At 36.8% G+C, this 14,453-nt stretch overlaps 1 protein-coding gene across 1 annotated transcript; it reads left to right on the plus strand.

The window, feature by feature from the left end:
- Window positions 1-1,888: 1,888 nt before the first annotated feature.
- Window positions 1,889-13,524, plus strand: LOC102228805 (very long-chain acyl-CoA synthetase-like). The gene is made up of 10 exons (XM_005799733.3): window positions 1,889-2,694; window positions 3,822-4,031; window positions 4,138-4,296; window positions 6,555-6,679; window positions 9,914-10,108; window positions 10,216-10,306; window positions 10,394-10,592; window positions 10,836-10,933; window positions 11,021-11,151; window positions 11,290-13,524. Exons 1-10 carry the CDS (start codon window positions 2,211-2,213, stop codon window positions 11,464-11,466), a joined length of 1,869 nt encoding a protein of 622 aa, XP_005799790.1. The 5' UTR covers window positions 1,889-2,210; the 3' UTR covers window positions 11,467-13,524.
- The last annotated feature ends 929 nt before the right edge of the window (window positions 13,525-14,453 follow it).

Consider the following 14,453-nt stretch of genomic DNA (forward strand, 5'->3'; position numbering starts at 1 on the left):
ACCAATTTAGCACAGACTTGGAAAAAACAAAGTCTAATAGAAATACATAGAAATATGCCCTCCATGTTATGACAACTTGCATAAGTCTTCATTTTGCATATGAAGACTTATGCAACAAACTAACACTTAAGTGCTTTGGGGTTATTCAACAGAGAATAACCCCAATGTAATCAATCAATGTAATCAATTACATTGATTAAATGTAATACATTTAATCAACATGACTCAATAAATTGATAATATAAGAAGCAGAAAATTGTACATGGTCGTTTGTGTGGATGTACCTAAGCATGTGACTCAAGTGACTGAAGATTGAACAAATAGTTTTGAGAATTTTAATTCTGATCTGAGAAATGTGCCACAGCAACTGAGAAAAACTCTAAACACTTTGGTTCCTTTATGTGTTAATTTGTTCTACTACACTCATCCTGTTTTTTTTTTTTTTGTAGTAAATCTGTTTTCATTATGAAAACTATTCCTGTTAGTCTGCTTACATTTGAGTCCCACCAATCAATTAGAACAAGCCACATGTAGACGTATTCTAGAAAAACCTGCAGGCGGTTTAAAACTGTCTGATTCTTTCATTTTTACCTGACTCAGTGGTGAAACACAAAACACAATGAAGGAGGCCCTCAACTGGAGAGCTGCTGAAATCACATTTTAAAGGTGGAATAATAAAACCTACCATACACTGCATCCAGCACCATGGTCACTCCTTAAAACCAAAAGTTGAAGTGATTCAAGTATATCTTGATGTACTCATAGTCTAAGGCAGTGGTTCTCAAACTTTTTTCAGTGATGTACCCCCTTAAGAATATATTTTTAGTCAAGTACCCCCTGACACGGGCAAAACATTTTTGGAATTAAAAAGAGGTACAGTGCTGTAAAATCACTGTCTGATTTATTAAAGCCAAACAACTTATATCAGTGAACCTGACAAATACATCCATATTGCAAACATTGCATGGTTAAACAAAAAAGAAAAACAGAAGACGGTGACCACCAGGAAGGTATAAAACCAGTCAAACCGTTTTATTTTAAAGGATATTGAAACTAAGTACTGAATATAAATTTCAGTGCATGAACACACATTTATATTTTATCAAACTTTTTACAAAATAATTTTCCCAAGACTTATTATGAGGAGCCTACTGATTTTTTAAAGATATTTTGAAAAGCTTCACGTACCCCCTGCAGTACCTCCACGTACCCCCAGGGGTACACGTACCCCCATTTGAGAACCACTGGTCTAAGGGATTAAAATGACAGATTACAATGCTGGGAATAAGTATGTAAACTCTGCTGTTTTAATTTCCTCTACATTTTTCAAATGATCGAACCTCATGTTTCAGTCTTTGGGCTTAAACAAGGATGTTTTCTCATTATATCCCTTTAAGGTGAATCTGCGTATCAAATTGAAAATCCCTGTGACGCAATTACATTATAAAGTAAAGGCTGCCCTGTTTCGTTATTATTATTTTTTGGTCCCACCAGCAGCCCGTAAAAAAATAATAAAAATGTTGGACAGAGACTGTGGTGTGAAAGGAAAGGGGGCCCTAACACCTGGACCCTATACCAACTCCTCTCAAACCAAGTACTTTCCCATGAAAAAGAAATCATCAGAATACACACACATATATATTGCAAATTTCATTCACCAACAATACTTTCCCCCCCACCGGACCAAAGTGGGGGTGTCTCCATGTGATCTTCTTTTCTGAACTTTTTGAGCTTAAGTTCTTTGAGTTGCGTCCTCTTCACATGACTGTGTGCATTCAAAACATAAAGTGTTGAACACTTTTTTTTTACATGAACACTCTCTTATTCTCTTTTAATAATCCTGAGGACCAAAATGTTGTTTTTACACAAAACAAAACCAAACAAAAACAAGATATGTTGACGTTAGAATGCTTAGTCAAGTCAACTGAGCTGAACTTAAGTAGATTGACCTGTTTTCTTGTGAGTGCCCTTAAATGCATCACACTGGGGGATTTGGAGGTTTATAAATAAAACTAACTATCCTCGCTGAAAATCTGTGGATCTGTTACTGTTATATCCAATGTCTTTGCGTCTAGAAATACATTTCCATTTCATTCCGCACATTTCTGTGAAACGCTCCGCCCCACTTGTCCGCTTTTTCACCCTGGTTTTGAATGTTTTTTTCCCTCCCAGTCAGGACTGGACATTAGAACTTGTGGAGAAAGTTCACCATGGAGTTATTTTTCACTTCTACCATTTTAGCAGGCGCTTTCATCATCATCCCCTTCGCGCTGAAAACCCTTTTCCCCTATTTCTGGATGGATCTCCGATACGCCGGAGTTCTGGTGCGGATTTTAGTCCGCTACGTAGCGAACCGAAGAAGGAGACCTCCGTCCTTCGCGTTGGAGCGCTTCTTGGAGCAAGCCGCCGCGCTGTCAGACAAGCCCTTCGTCGCGTTTGGAGACGAGACGTACACGTACGCGGACGCGGACAGGGAGAGCAACAAGATCGCCAACGCGCTCCGGTCTCAGCCCGGGTACGAAGCTGGGGTCACCGCCGCACTCTTCATGGGAAACGAGCCCAGGTTTTTGTTTACTTGGCTGGCTCTGGCTAAACTTGGCTCTCCCGTCGCTCTCCTGAACTACAACATCCGGAGCAAGTCTCTGCTGCACTGCTTCAACTGCTGCAAGGCCAAGGTGCTGGTTGCAGCTGCAGGTAGGAGAGCTGCTGGAGAAGTGGTTTTCAGCGGCTCGGTCAGGATCATGTCACTGAAAATTAAACCATTGAACAAAGCAAATCTTGAGAGAGAGAGAGAGAGAGAAAGAAAGAAAGAAAGAAAGAAAGAAAGAAGTTGCATCCATCACCATAGCTATGTGCACATGTGCCCTCTAGATCTTCAAGATAACAGTGTTATTGTTTACGTTTATAATCTCATCAGTCAAACGAAATCGGTTTTTATTCGTATTATGCCAAATTGCATTAATGTGAAAAAATGTTACATATAATTTAAGAAAAATACTGTAATATTTTAATAGTTAGTTTTATTGAGACTTTCTGCCTCATCTGGCCCTTTGAGGAAATTCATGATCTTGATGTTTTCTTTTCTTTTGTGTTCTGTTGTTGTGGTTTTTGATTTGCACGTCACTTCTTTGACTTGTGTGTTTTGGGGTATTTAGTATGTTAAGTACTTGTGGGGATCTGTAAAGTAAAAAAATAAAAGAAAAAATTGTCACTGCAATCTGCTAAAAATGTGTTAAACACAAACACAACCTTCGCTTGAGAAATCATCAAATAATATTATTCATCTTTTTGGAGCTGAGGGTTTGATTTGTTTGAAATAGACTTAAAGGTGTTATTACATTCCTGTCTTTACCTCAGATGTGAGGTTAGAATAAGTCATTTTAAGTTTTACATTTTCATTTTATTACCTGTATGCACAGAAAGATTTAAAAACAAGCAACGCAATTTTTTTTAACCATATTTATTCACCAGGGAGAGAAATCCTACACTAATAAATAATTGTCTTTAACTAAAATTAGCTGTAACACAGCTGAAGGCGGCTACGTTGCTGAATTTGTGAATAAGGAAACTGGACCTTCATGTCACATTATGTTTTTACCTAATGAAACCAAGAAGTCATTGACTAATAATTTAAAGCTACCAGAGGCTCTGAGTTGTTAATAATTTGGTATAAAACAATTAAATAAAGCAATTTTAGGTATTTCAATAAATTTGTAGGGTGCTGTTAGCAACTAATATTTGTAACTGAAGATCTTTCAAATAAATGTTTAGTAATTTGTCTGCGCCTGTCTTAATGAATATTATTGCTCTTTTCTTTGCAGAGCTGAAAGAGGCAGTGGAGGATGTGCTGCCCTCACTGATGGAGCAGGGTGTCACGGTCCTCCTCTTGGTCAAATCTTGCGACACTCCAGGAATCGTGGGCTTCTCTGATAAAGTGGAAGAAGCCGCGGACACACCGCTACCTCGATCCATCAGATCACACGTCACATTCAAAAGTCCTGCCGTCTATATTTACACCTCTGGCACTACCGGTATTTCAGCATTTATTCAGTATCTTGTGGCAACCTGTTCCTATAAGGCATGGAGTGAATCCTTTGGTTTTCAAACACCAGTTATGTGTGTGTTGCTGTACTTCAGGTCTTCCTAAGGCAGCTTTGGTCGATCAGAATCGCCTCCTATCAGCTCTGGTTGTTATATCTGCATACGGTGTAAAATCCAAGGATGTCATGTACGTCAACCTGCCGCTGTACCACACAGCAGGGTTTCTCGTTGGATTTCTTGGCTGCATGGAAACAGGTGGGAACACAAAAAAAGTTACTAACATGGGCCGTGTTTTATTTAACTGGCTGTAAGCTGTGTTAGATTCCTTGCATTTCACAAGTTTCCTTTCTTTCACCCTGTTCAACAAAACAGGAGAATAATCAGATTTGAAAAAGTGATGTTTTTAAAAAAATATTTTTCACATTTGGTAAAAAATCATGAAAACCATAGAAAATATATATATAAACAGATTAAATAGGTTTGGAGCGAAAATGCGTAGTTCAAATTCTAGGTAACATTAAAGAGTGCTACACTCCCTGATGAAATAGATTGGTCATGTTGTATTTGTTCAGCCATGTGACTGTCAGTGATGCAGTGCAGGATGTTTATCTGAATCAATGTAAGCAGTGTGGACACTTTTACACTGTGTCTAAATTGCAGGGAAATAAATATATGAGATATTGATAAATATTAATAAAACTGCCCAAATTTACTCTGTTAAGAATCTGAATTCAAACACAAAGTTAATCATTTTAAAATCTTTGAAACTGCTTTTAAGAGGTTTCTTTAGGATTTCAGCAAGTATACTTGGCAAAAAAATAATTTTCTGAGAAATTGGTGGGTTTTATCTTTTGTCTCTGCTTTTGCTCTACAGACTTGTTTCTACTTTTCACAAATAAGTTTTAAAATAATCTTTTTTTTTTTTTAGCCCACCCACCATAACCTTTTTTGTCTTTTTTTAACCTGTACGCTCAAGGCCGGAAATACAAGGACCCGGGCCCCTGAGCTGAAGCCATTTTTGTTGCCCTATCCACTAAGGAGAAATACTTCTACTAATGCAAAAAATAGTATACTAACAGATAGTCCTTTACATCAGCAGGTACGAACTGAAGCATGGTAGGCTTAATGTGTCCCACAGCTAACAACTCCATGTTGTTCCCAAAGAAATCGACTAGAACTTCATCAATTTCAAATACTTGAATGTTGTTTGTGTCCATAAAAATCCAAAAAATATTAATGCAACTCACCTAATTTGGACCTATGAGTTATGAAGTACAATATTTGTTAAACACACATTCAGTAAAAAGAAATAAAAATCTTTGGGACCTGCTGCTGAGGCCTTTCTGACGTCTGGCCCAGCGCACGCTGACCTGGCAGCCTAAGACACAGATTGATGGTTCTGGCTTTCACAATCTTCAAAATATATAATAAAAAAATTCTACCCATTCAATTGGCAAATAAAAGCATTTACCTAAACCTAAGGATCGTATCAATTATTCCTCTGCAATTTGTGCAATGTCTTAAACTTACGCAGATAAGCCAGGTAAACCTGTAAAATCTTCTGTTACACAAAGATGAGCTTTGTCACATGTGATTTAAATCTATAGTTGCATAACCCAGGATATAATCACTCATTAGCCTCAATAAACAATCAAATGTGTGGCTATTTATGACCAGAGCAATTCTAGATCTTCTACAGTCTTCTTTAAGCTCCGATTATCGCTATAAATCTGCAAACTGCAGATGAATTCTGTTTCTTTGCACACTGCACAGACCCTGATTATCCTGCTCCTATTCAGTCCCAGTGAAAGAGTCTTTTGTCACAAGGAACCAATAATCTGTACTGATCCTTCTCTGGCTGCGCTTTCCATAAATAGGCGAAAGGTTACGCAGAGAGTGCATGTGTGTGTAGAAGCATTGTGTGTGTTTGATGAAGTTTGGTGCTGTGCAGAATTATCACAGATTTGTTGTCTGATGTGTTTATTTATTTGCCACACAGTTTAAAAGTATTCGTTCTTGCTACTATTCAATATTTGATTAAGCAAATGGAAGATCCTTTGATTATTGAAGTATTAAGACCTTTTTCACATTTACAGCTGCACTCCTCCGTGTCTTATTAGGATTTTTTGCGCTAGAATGTATTGTGGTGAAATAGAAGGATGCAATTGAATATTGTAGCGTTGCATTTTTAGGGCTGTAAAGAATCATCGAATGATTCCAGTTCATCCATGGACGCAAAACCTTTAAATGGCTGTGCAAAGTGATAGTTCATCTATTAAATTGACTGAAGATGAATATTTAAACTAAAAACTAGAGTGCACGGTGCTTTTTTATTTTTATTTTCATTATTAAATTGAATATAATATCAGATTTTTCAAAAGGTGAGCTGTTATTCTTACAGGTTAATTTTCTAAGCAACAGGAAAGTATTTGTTGGGGATGCACAATTTAGGTGAATGAACTTTTCATTTATCAGGTACTAATATTTGTGTTCTGTGATGATTTATTTTGAAGGGTCAACTCTAGTTCTGAAAAGAAAGTTTTCTGCCTCTCAGTTCTGGGACGACTGCAGGAAATACAATGTGACTGTCATTCAGTATATCGGAGAAGTGATGCGCTACCTCTGCTGCACACCAAAGGTAAAATTGAAATGATGCCATTAATATTTACAATACGGTCAAAGGTAAACCATTACTGCTTTGCGTACCGGGCTTCCTTTAAAGCAGGAAGCGTGGGTCATTTTCATTCTGGGCCGAGTCAAACATCTGAATGTTCTTAAGGGGCCGGTTGTGCCAGAATGTATCGATAAAACCCATTAAATTGTTAAAATATCAATACATCTGTTTGTTTCAGTGTTCAGTAAGGGTTTCTTAAATTTAAATAATATTGAACATCTCTTCACACTGGTCAGTCCATCCAGGATTTTGTGTCACAGATTTTGTGGTGCTAATTTAGAAATATTTGTAAGATTTTTATATTATTTTTTTTTACAATATTTGCATTAATGAGTGATGTTAAATGTGACTTTTTATTAATCGCTGCATCGATCAAGGACTATAGCTTGACATCAGCTAAGGCTGAGGCAGCAGTCACATAAGCCCAATGTTTTTGGCCAATTTTAAGAAAAAAATGTCAGTAAAATCAGAAAAAAAAGTGTTGATCTGTTGATTTTGTGTGAATTTTGCAGATTTGTGAAAAACTGGAAGGACTTATTGATGTAATTTAGAGTCCGGAGGGCCACATGAAAAGCTTCGGCGGTCCAGATTTGGCTCCCGGGCCTTGAGCTTGACACATGTGGTTTAAAGGGATACTAGGGAGGATTTCTTCAGGCTTTCTGGAGATTTTTTTAAAGTGTTTAATTTTTGTTTTTCACTTAGTTTGAGTTTAGTACCTGACCAGGTTCAGGGGGTTATTTTTGCTTCGTGGGCTGAATGACTCATAGCATGAAAAGGCTCCTAACCAAGTCTTGTGCTGACATTTAACAAACTCTTAGCAAAAAACCAGTTTTAGCTTGGATAAGAGATGCAACCATTAGGCTTTTATTGGCTGATACTAGTTTCAGGCTTTAGATGCAGGGGCAGAATAATAATTTCTCAGAATTTGACTTGTGGATCCCAAGTCAGAAATTCAGAAATAAAATTGGCCGATTGAATGGTGCATAACCGCTCAATCTCTAGGCTATTTTCTATCAGGATCCAGTCTCAAAGACACAACTTTTCCTCAAGTTTTCAGTTAAATCTAGGGGAACTAACAAAAATCTTAAAGTACCAGGCTGACATTATTGTATTCCAGATTGGTCTTGGTTTGGACTACATTTTTTCCTGAGCTTGTTTTAGGTTTTTCTCCTAAAGTCCACCGCTGTAACATCCTTTTTCTGAAATTATTTTTCACTGAAGCTCTTTGTGAAAGTCAAATGCAACACATTTTTTTCATTTTGCTGTAACAAATTGACCAAATCTTTCATTTTTACTGGCTTTACTTACTGGTGCAACTGCAAAAAAACCCCGAAACAAAATAAAAAATCAGGCAAAGACGGCTGCAGAGGCAGAGCGGCTGCAGAGCGGCTGCAACAAGTCGCCACAGAGGCAGGTCTTGTCAGAGGGAACTTTCCAAATCTGTACATTCCCAACGCAGAGCACAGCTGGCTCTCCAAAATAGAAATCATTAAATCTTCACTATCGTGTTCCAGTCTTCACCCACTTCATCTGCCTCGTTCGAGGCAGCATGAAAATAAGATATTTTTTTATTTATTTATTTAAATATCAGAACTGACATCATCGTAGTTACATGTCACAAACGCTTATTTATATTTGGTAGTACTGTATACATAGTTTCTGAGTGTATGCCATTCAGAGCATCTTGTTACATCACATGGCGCTCAGTGTCAGTTTGCATCGTGCACAAGTCGCAGGAGTCACCAGATTTCTTTATCTGGTCATCTCTCGGAATAGATGCTGGCCTTTACTTTGGAAGACATATCAAGTAGCTAAGCGGCCACGTCTTCCTGTACTAGTTTACAGTTCAGGTCGATGGTCATTCTATTTAAGCCACATGGGACAAAGGTCAGGGAATGCACATGTTTTCGCTTGTTTCAATTAGTTTCGATTCTTACATTCACGGAGTAAGAACATGTCCAAAAATGGTATCAATTTTAGCTAAAAATTGATCACATCAACTTGCAAAAAGTCAAGCTTTTCAGCAGTTTTGCAGAAAAGCGAGCCTGTGTTTGATTCTGTCTGAAAATGTAGCTGATAGACCCACAGCTTCAGTGTTTTTCTGTTGCAGTCACACTGCCGTGCAGCGTCAGAAAGCATAGACAAGCAAGGAAGTTCCAGATCTAGATAAGTGCAAGGAAAAAGATCAAACCGAGTATTAAAAATGGTTTTCCAGACTTATTTTTAATTCTCAATTTTCAAAAGTAACAAAATCAAATAATTTCAAATAATCCTTAATAAATGCAGATAATTTTTTGTACATTAATTTGTATTCATAAAAACATTCTTTTAGCTGCTGGCTTTACTCACTAAATGCACATATAATGGAAAAAAGTTCCAGTTTAGAACTTTTTGGATTTTTCTCAACTTCAGGTTGTGGTTTAACTGGATATAAAGTAGGACAGATTAAAATGCTAAACCACACTAAAATGGACTCTTTTTTTTATTTTTAAAAATAAAAGTGACTGCAATAAATATTAGTTAATTATTTTAACCATAAGCACAGCATTTAGGCAATGCTTGTAATATACTTGAAACACAAGAGAAGATTCACCATGTTGGTGAAACTTATTAAATCCAGCGCAATATGGTCAAATCATTTGGGAAACTGCAACTAAATTGTCTGATAAGCAACAAATCAGATGTCAGCCTGAAACAAATATTTAAATAAAATCTTGTTGAGATGTAAATGATAAATTTCACTTCTTTCTTTAGTTGTATAGACTACTCATTATCCGGACTCTGTTTGCTATGACTCAAACCCGACAGACATTTGAGTGATTTATTATTAATTTGAAGTCATGTTATTATCTCAACATTCACCAGTGTTATTTTACATCACACATTTTCCTAACGTAGTCCAGCTGTAACTCCATTCCTTGTCAGGCAAAGGAAAAAGAAAGAGATTTTGTATTAGAGTTGGTCTGTGTTAGTCCAGATCCTAAAAAAATCTGTAAACTAGTTTGGAAATCAAAAGCCTGTTTCAACATTCTGCTGTTTTGTGCTTGTCGCAGATAAAACTACCATTTCAGTGTTTCTAGGTGAACATTTCATAAAAATGGCAATAGAGAATAAATACTTGGAGCCTGTAAACTAGTGTTTCATTTACATTTTACAAACTGCTTGATGTTTCCTTTTTTATTTTGCATGAACCTGTAGAGAGACGCTGACAAATCCCATAAAGTAAGACTGGCCATTGGCAACGGTGTCCGAGCAGAAGTCTGGAAAGAGTTCCTGAGTCGCTTTGGAAACATCCAGATTTCTGAGTTTTATGCCTCCACAGAGGGAAATATAGGATTCCTCAACTACACAGGGAAAATAGGAGCAGTTGGACGAGTTCACTTTTTGCACAAGGTAAGGATGAGAATATGCAGTACATATCTGAACTGTTAAATGTTTACAAAGGCAGCTCATTAAAAGCAATTTTTCTAACTGGACTCTAATTTCAATACTCTTTGCAGAGATTGTTTCCCTACACACTTGTGAAGTACGACACAGAGCGCGATGAACCGCTGCGAGATGCTAACGGTCTCTGCATTGAGACCTCGAAAGGTGAAGAATAATTACAGCCGTTTGTGACAGATCTTTTTTTTTTTTTTTTTTTGGTTTTTTTATTCTGAACTTGGTATTTTGTCCCAGGTAAGACGGGACTGCTGGTGTCGAAGATTACAGACGTCACACCTTTTGTCGGATACGCTGAAAACGAAGAGCAGACGGAGAGGAAAAAGCTGCGCAATGTCCTCAAAAAGGGAGACCTTTACTTCAACACCGGCGACCTAATGAGGATCGATAACGACAATTTCATTTACTTTCAGGATCGTGTCGGGGACACCTTCAGGTACTGCCCTTCTCCTCACAGTGGATTTGTCCTTGTTTAGATAAAATAGCAGAGAGGACACGCTTTTCTTTTAATTCTGCTTATTTCTTTTGGGGGGAGGGGATACGTTTATGAATGAACCAGAATTTATTTTTTACCAAATCCTTAATTAACTTTAATTTTATGTGTTACTAGATGTCTAAACCAGACAAAATGAATAAATAAAAAGACTTCAACTGATTGTAAGTTATTTTGAGGACATAGGTGGAAAGGTGAGAACGTTGCAACAACTGAGGTCTCCGACATCCTTTCGATGAGTGACTGTCTGCAAGAGGCCAATGTTTATGGAGTCCAAGTGCCAGGTAATACTCACTTAGCAAATATTGTTTAGCATAATTTACTTACAGGTGAATTTTGTTTTAATTTATGTTATTTTTATTTTCATTCAGGGCACGAGGGGCGCGCGGGGATGTCAGCTGCCACTCTGAAGAATGGTGCACGGTTTGATGGAAGTAAACTTTATGACCACGTTGTTAGCTGCCTGCCCTCATATGCACGACCCCGCTTCATAAGGCTGCAGGTAATTCAGTCGAGACAAGCTTCATTTTATCTTGATATCGGGGGATGCAAGTGCAAACAAACGGGCTTTTGTTCTGCCGTGAACGCGTGGCTGTGATCAGTCCCGGTGACGTGTGGGTGCGCTTTTCTCTCGTTTCAGAGTTCAGTGGAAGTCACAGCTACATTTAAGCAGATGAAAGCGAAGCTAGTGAATCAGGGGTTTGATCCGGAGAACATCCAGGAGCCTCTTTACATCCTCGACGACAGAGCGCAAAGCTACGTACCGCTGACGGCCGAGATCTACCGCTCCATCCTGTCAGGAAGCATGAAGCTGTAATGAGCTCCACTGGCCGTGCGAGAGGCTTTCATAGCGTTTGATTTATTTTTACATTTTTTTAACCAATGATTTCCAGCTCAGGGAGACAAATGTCAGTATCCTCATGTTCCTTTTTTTTAAACATACACAATAATCAGTGTAGTATTCCGATAAGCACAATCACAAGGTAATCATAAAACTACATTGTTGTAAATAGCATAATAACTGCTCACCATGCTGTATTAACTGCTTGGATTTTTTTTTTTAACTCAGTGTCACATTTGTGTTTAGATTTATCTTTTCAGAGGTGGAATGTGGTGAATCTTGTTACAGCTAAAACACAGCATGGATAATATTTCATAATTTCTTAAAAAATGGGACCTTTTGTCATAAGCATTGCTTTTATACACCTTTAGGGCTCAGTTGAAGTAATAATCTGTAAGCTATAAATTGATGTTATCGACCAATGTCTGTGAAAATAAGCAAAACTGCCTAAACTTAAAGTTACTGTTACAGTAAATTGTGCAGGTTTTCAGTATTTTTGCCCATCAGGAGCCCGATGTTACGAATCCAGATGTCAAAAGTGTCGGGCGAGAAGGAGAACACAAGGTGGCGCCATGCTCTGACCTTTCTCTTACTGCTGACATTTTTTTTATGGTGCATTTTTTTTATGGTGAAAGAGACCAAGGAATATTTTAAAAGCGTTTAGTTGACTGACAATAAAGGTACAACTGCTAACAAAAAATAAATCTAATCAAACCTTTATTATTTGATTTGAACTTCTGAAAATATTGCTTCACAACCAGAGAGTGAAAATATCATGATATGTTTAAAGAATGTTATGTTTTTTTTGTTTTAAATATATATATATTTACTTGGACTTTTAATTTAAACAGTGATAATGAAGATATTTTGGTTAGCAATTTGTATCACTTCCTACTTTTAAATCATGCACGTTATTAATATGATGTGCATTGCAAAAACAGTATTTTTGGTATGTGTACAAATTTAGACAAGATCTAATTAACATATTTAAATGCTTTTCAAAGAAATAGTGGAAGAGCTTTGCATATTTATCTCTGCAGTGACTGTAATGTTGTTATAAAGAGTCTAAGGGATCAGTTAGTTATTCAGTTTATCTATAAAGGGTCAATTCACACAAATGTCCGCTTTTGGTATTTTTAAAGACAAGCAGGTCTAAATAATTACCAGAAATCTAAAATAAACCCAAAACAGTGGAGTTCAAGTCCATATCTGGGGTGAGAACAAAAAGTCTCCAACTTTGTCCTGGAAAGAGACGTCGATAAAATCAGAACTTCTGTCTTGTCTAAGAACATAATCAGAACCGTGAAAGGTTTTAGAGAGTTAGGATATCGGTTTATAAAAACAGGTCTCTACAAATTTCTTGTTTCTACAAAAAATGCCACGCCTGTCTGAAAGGGTTTAGCTAAAATTTAGGCAAAATGTTAGTAAAGTCCAACATTTATTTTGAGACATTGATCAGACATTGATTTGAAGTCCTAAACTGCAAATCGTCATGTGATAACACAAACAAAACAATAATGAATAATTTTCCTGAGTACCACATCACCATTTAAACCAGCTGGACTCATTTCATTGAAGCACATCATTCTTTTTTTCTTTTTTTTTTTTAGATATTATAGAGTTTGTTATTCCTTTATGGACAGTTTACTTAGTTAAATTAGGAATATAGAGAGCAATGAAAGGTAATCTTTGATTTTTTTTCCCCAAATGTAGGATAACTCAACAGATCATTTAGATTCTTGAAAGTTTTCTTTCTCTTATTAATTTATTTCAAACTGTTTAAAAAAATAAAAAAAACCTGAGAAAACAAGTTGTCAGTAGGACAAGAGAAAATATGGCCATACAAAACCAAGAACAAAATAATTAGCTTACCGCTACATTTCTGTTTGAAAAAAAAAGTTTACATTTGATGCATTTTAAAGGCACTGGCTGCTACAACAATGCATACATGAACATTTTCATATGACTATCTCAGTGTGTTTGCACCATACGAAATGAATAGTCTACATTGCAATGTCCAGATACATTAAAAATATTTCAGTTGTTATTTTTAAATCTTCTTTTCTATAAAAAAAAATGCCACAACTAACAGTGTTTAAGAAATGTGTGGTTACTTTGAATTTAGCTGCTACACCAGATGTTTGCATACATTGCTAGATGAAAAAGTTAAATGAAAAGAAACCTCTGAGTGTATGTTAAGACAGCACATCGTTTTTGTCAAACATTGGAAAAATTTAAAGAAATTTTCCTATTCTGCAGAAACAAATTGTGGATATCAACAAATCCAGTTCATTTTGTAAATTAATTTCCAGACGCCTGCAGCTAACATGCTCATCCGTTCTTTAAGCATATGAGTGTGTGGAAAGGAGACATTTTCTGTATTTCAGAGCTGTGCCAATGTTTTAGAGCGAAATGTGAGGGCCACATGCAGAACGAAAACATAAGACAAGTCCTGTATCGATGTGGGGCTGAAGTAGCAACACAGGTTTGGTACTTTAAAACCAACTCAGCATGTTTGCAAATGCTTCCAGATGTACAGTATGACTTCAGGCAATGACTAAGTTTCGGAGTAGCCCTCAAAAGCCCTGAGCTTTGTGTCATGGTGTGTGTGCAGAGCTGAGAATTTAAACTCAGAGATGTGCGAATACATTTCTGACTTTAAAATATGTACTAAAAATGTCAACAAAGCCACTGTTGTTACTCAGGGATTTAGCGGGTAGAAACTATGTTGTTTATTATATCTGATCTAAAACAGGATCAGTTATAAGATTGGTCTGATTTATCACACAATGCAGATTGACGCTTTAAACCACACTGATTTAGTTACTATGAGATAACTTTAAATATCTAATAAAACTCTGATGACTGATCTCAATCAGTGATAATAACTATAAATGGGAAACATGCACGTCATCCCACTGAGTACTTTTTGTCTCTAGACTTCAACAAACCCCTTTTGTTCA

The sequence above is a fragment of the Xiphophorus maculatus genome, chromosome 4 (genome assembly GCF_002775205.1).
Source record: "Xiphophorus maculatus strain JP 163 A chromosome 4, X_maculatus-5.0-male, whole genome shotgun sequence".
In the NCBI taxonomy this organism is placed as follows: domain Eukaryota; kingdom Metazoa; phylum Chordata; class Actinopteri; order Cyprinodontiformes; family Poeciliidae; genus Xiphophorus; species Xiphophorus maculatus.

What these genes read in the sequence shown, in the direction of transcription:
- LOC102228805 (XM_005799733.3), top strand. Translation starts at nt 2,211, where the DNA reads ATGGAGTTATTTTTCACTTCTACCATTTTAGCAGGCGCTTTCATCATC. An exon ending in CGTGTCGGGGACACCTTCAG is followed by an intron (nt 10,593 to 10,835) that starts GTACTGCCCTTC and finishes TTGAGGACATAG; the next exon opens with GTGGAAAGGTGAGAACGTTG. An exon ending in TTATGGAGTCCAAGTGCCAG is followed by an intron (nt 10,934 to 11,020) that starts GTAATACTCACT and finishes ATTTTCATTCAG; the next exon opens with GGCACGAGGGGCGCGCGGGG.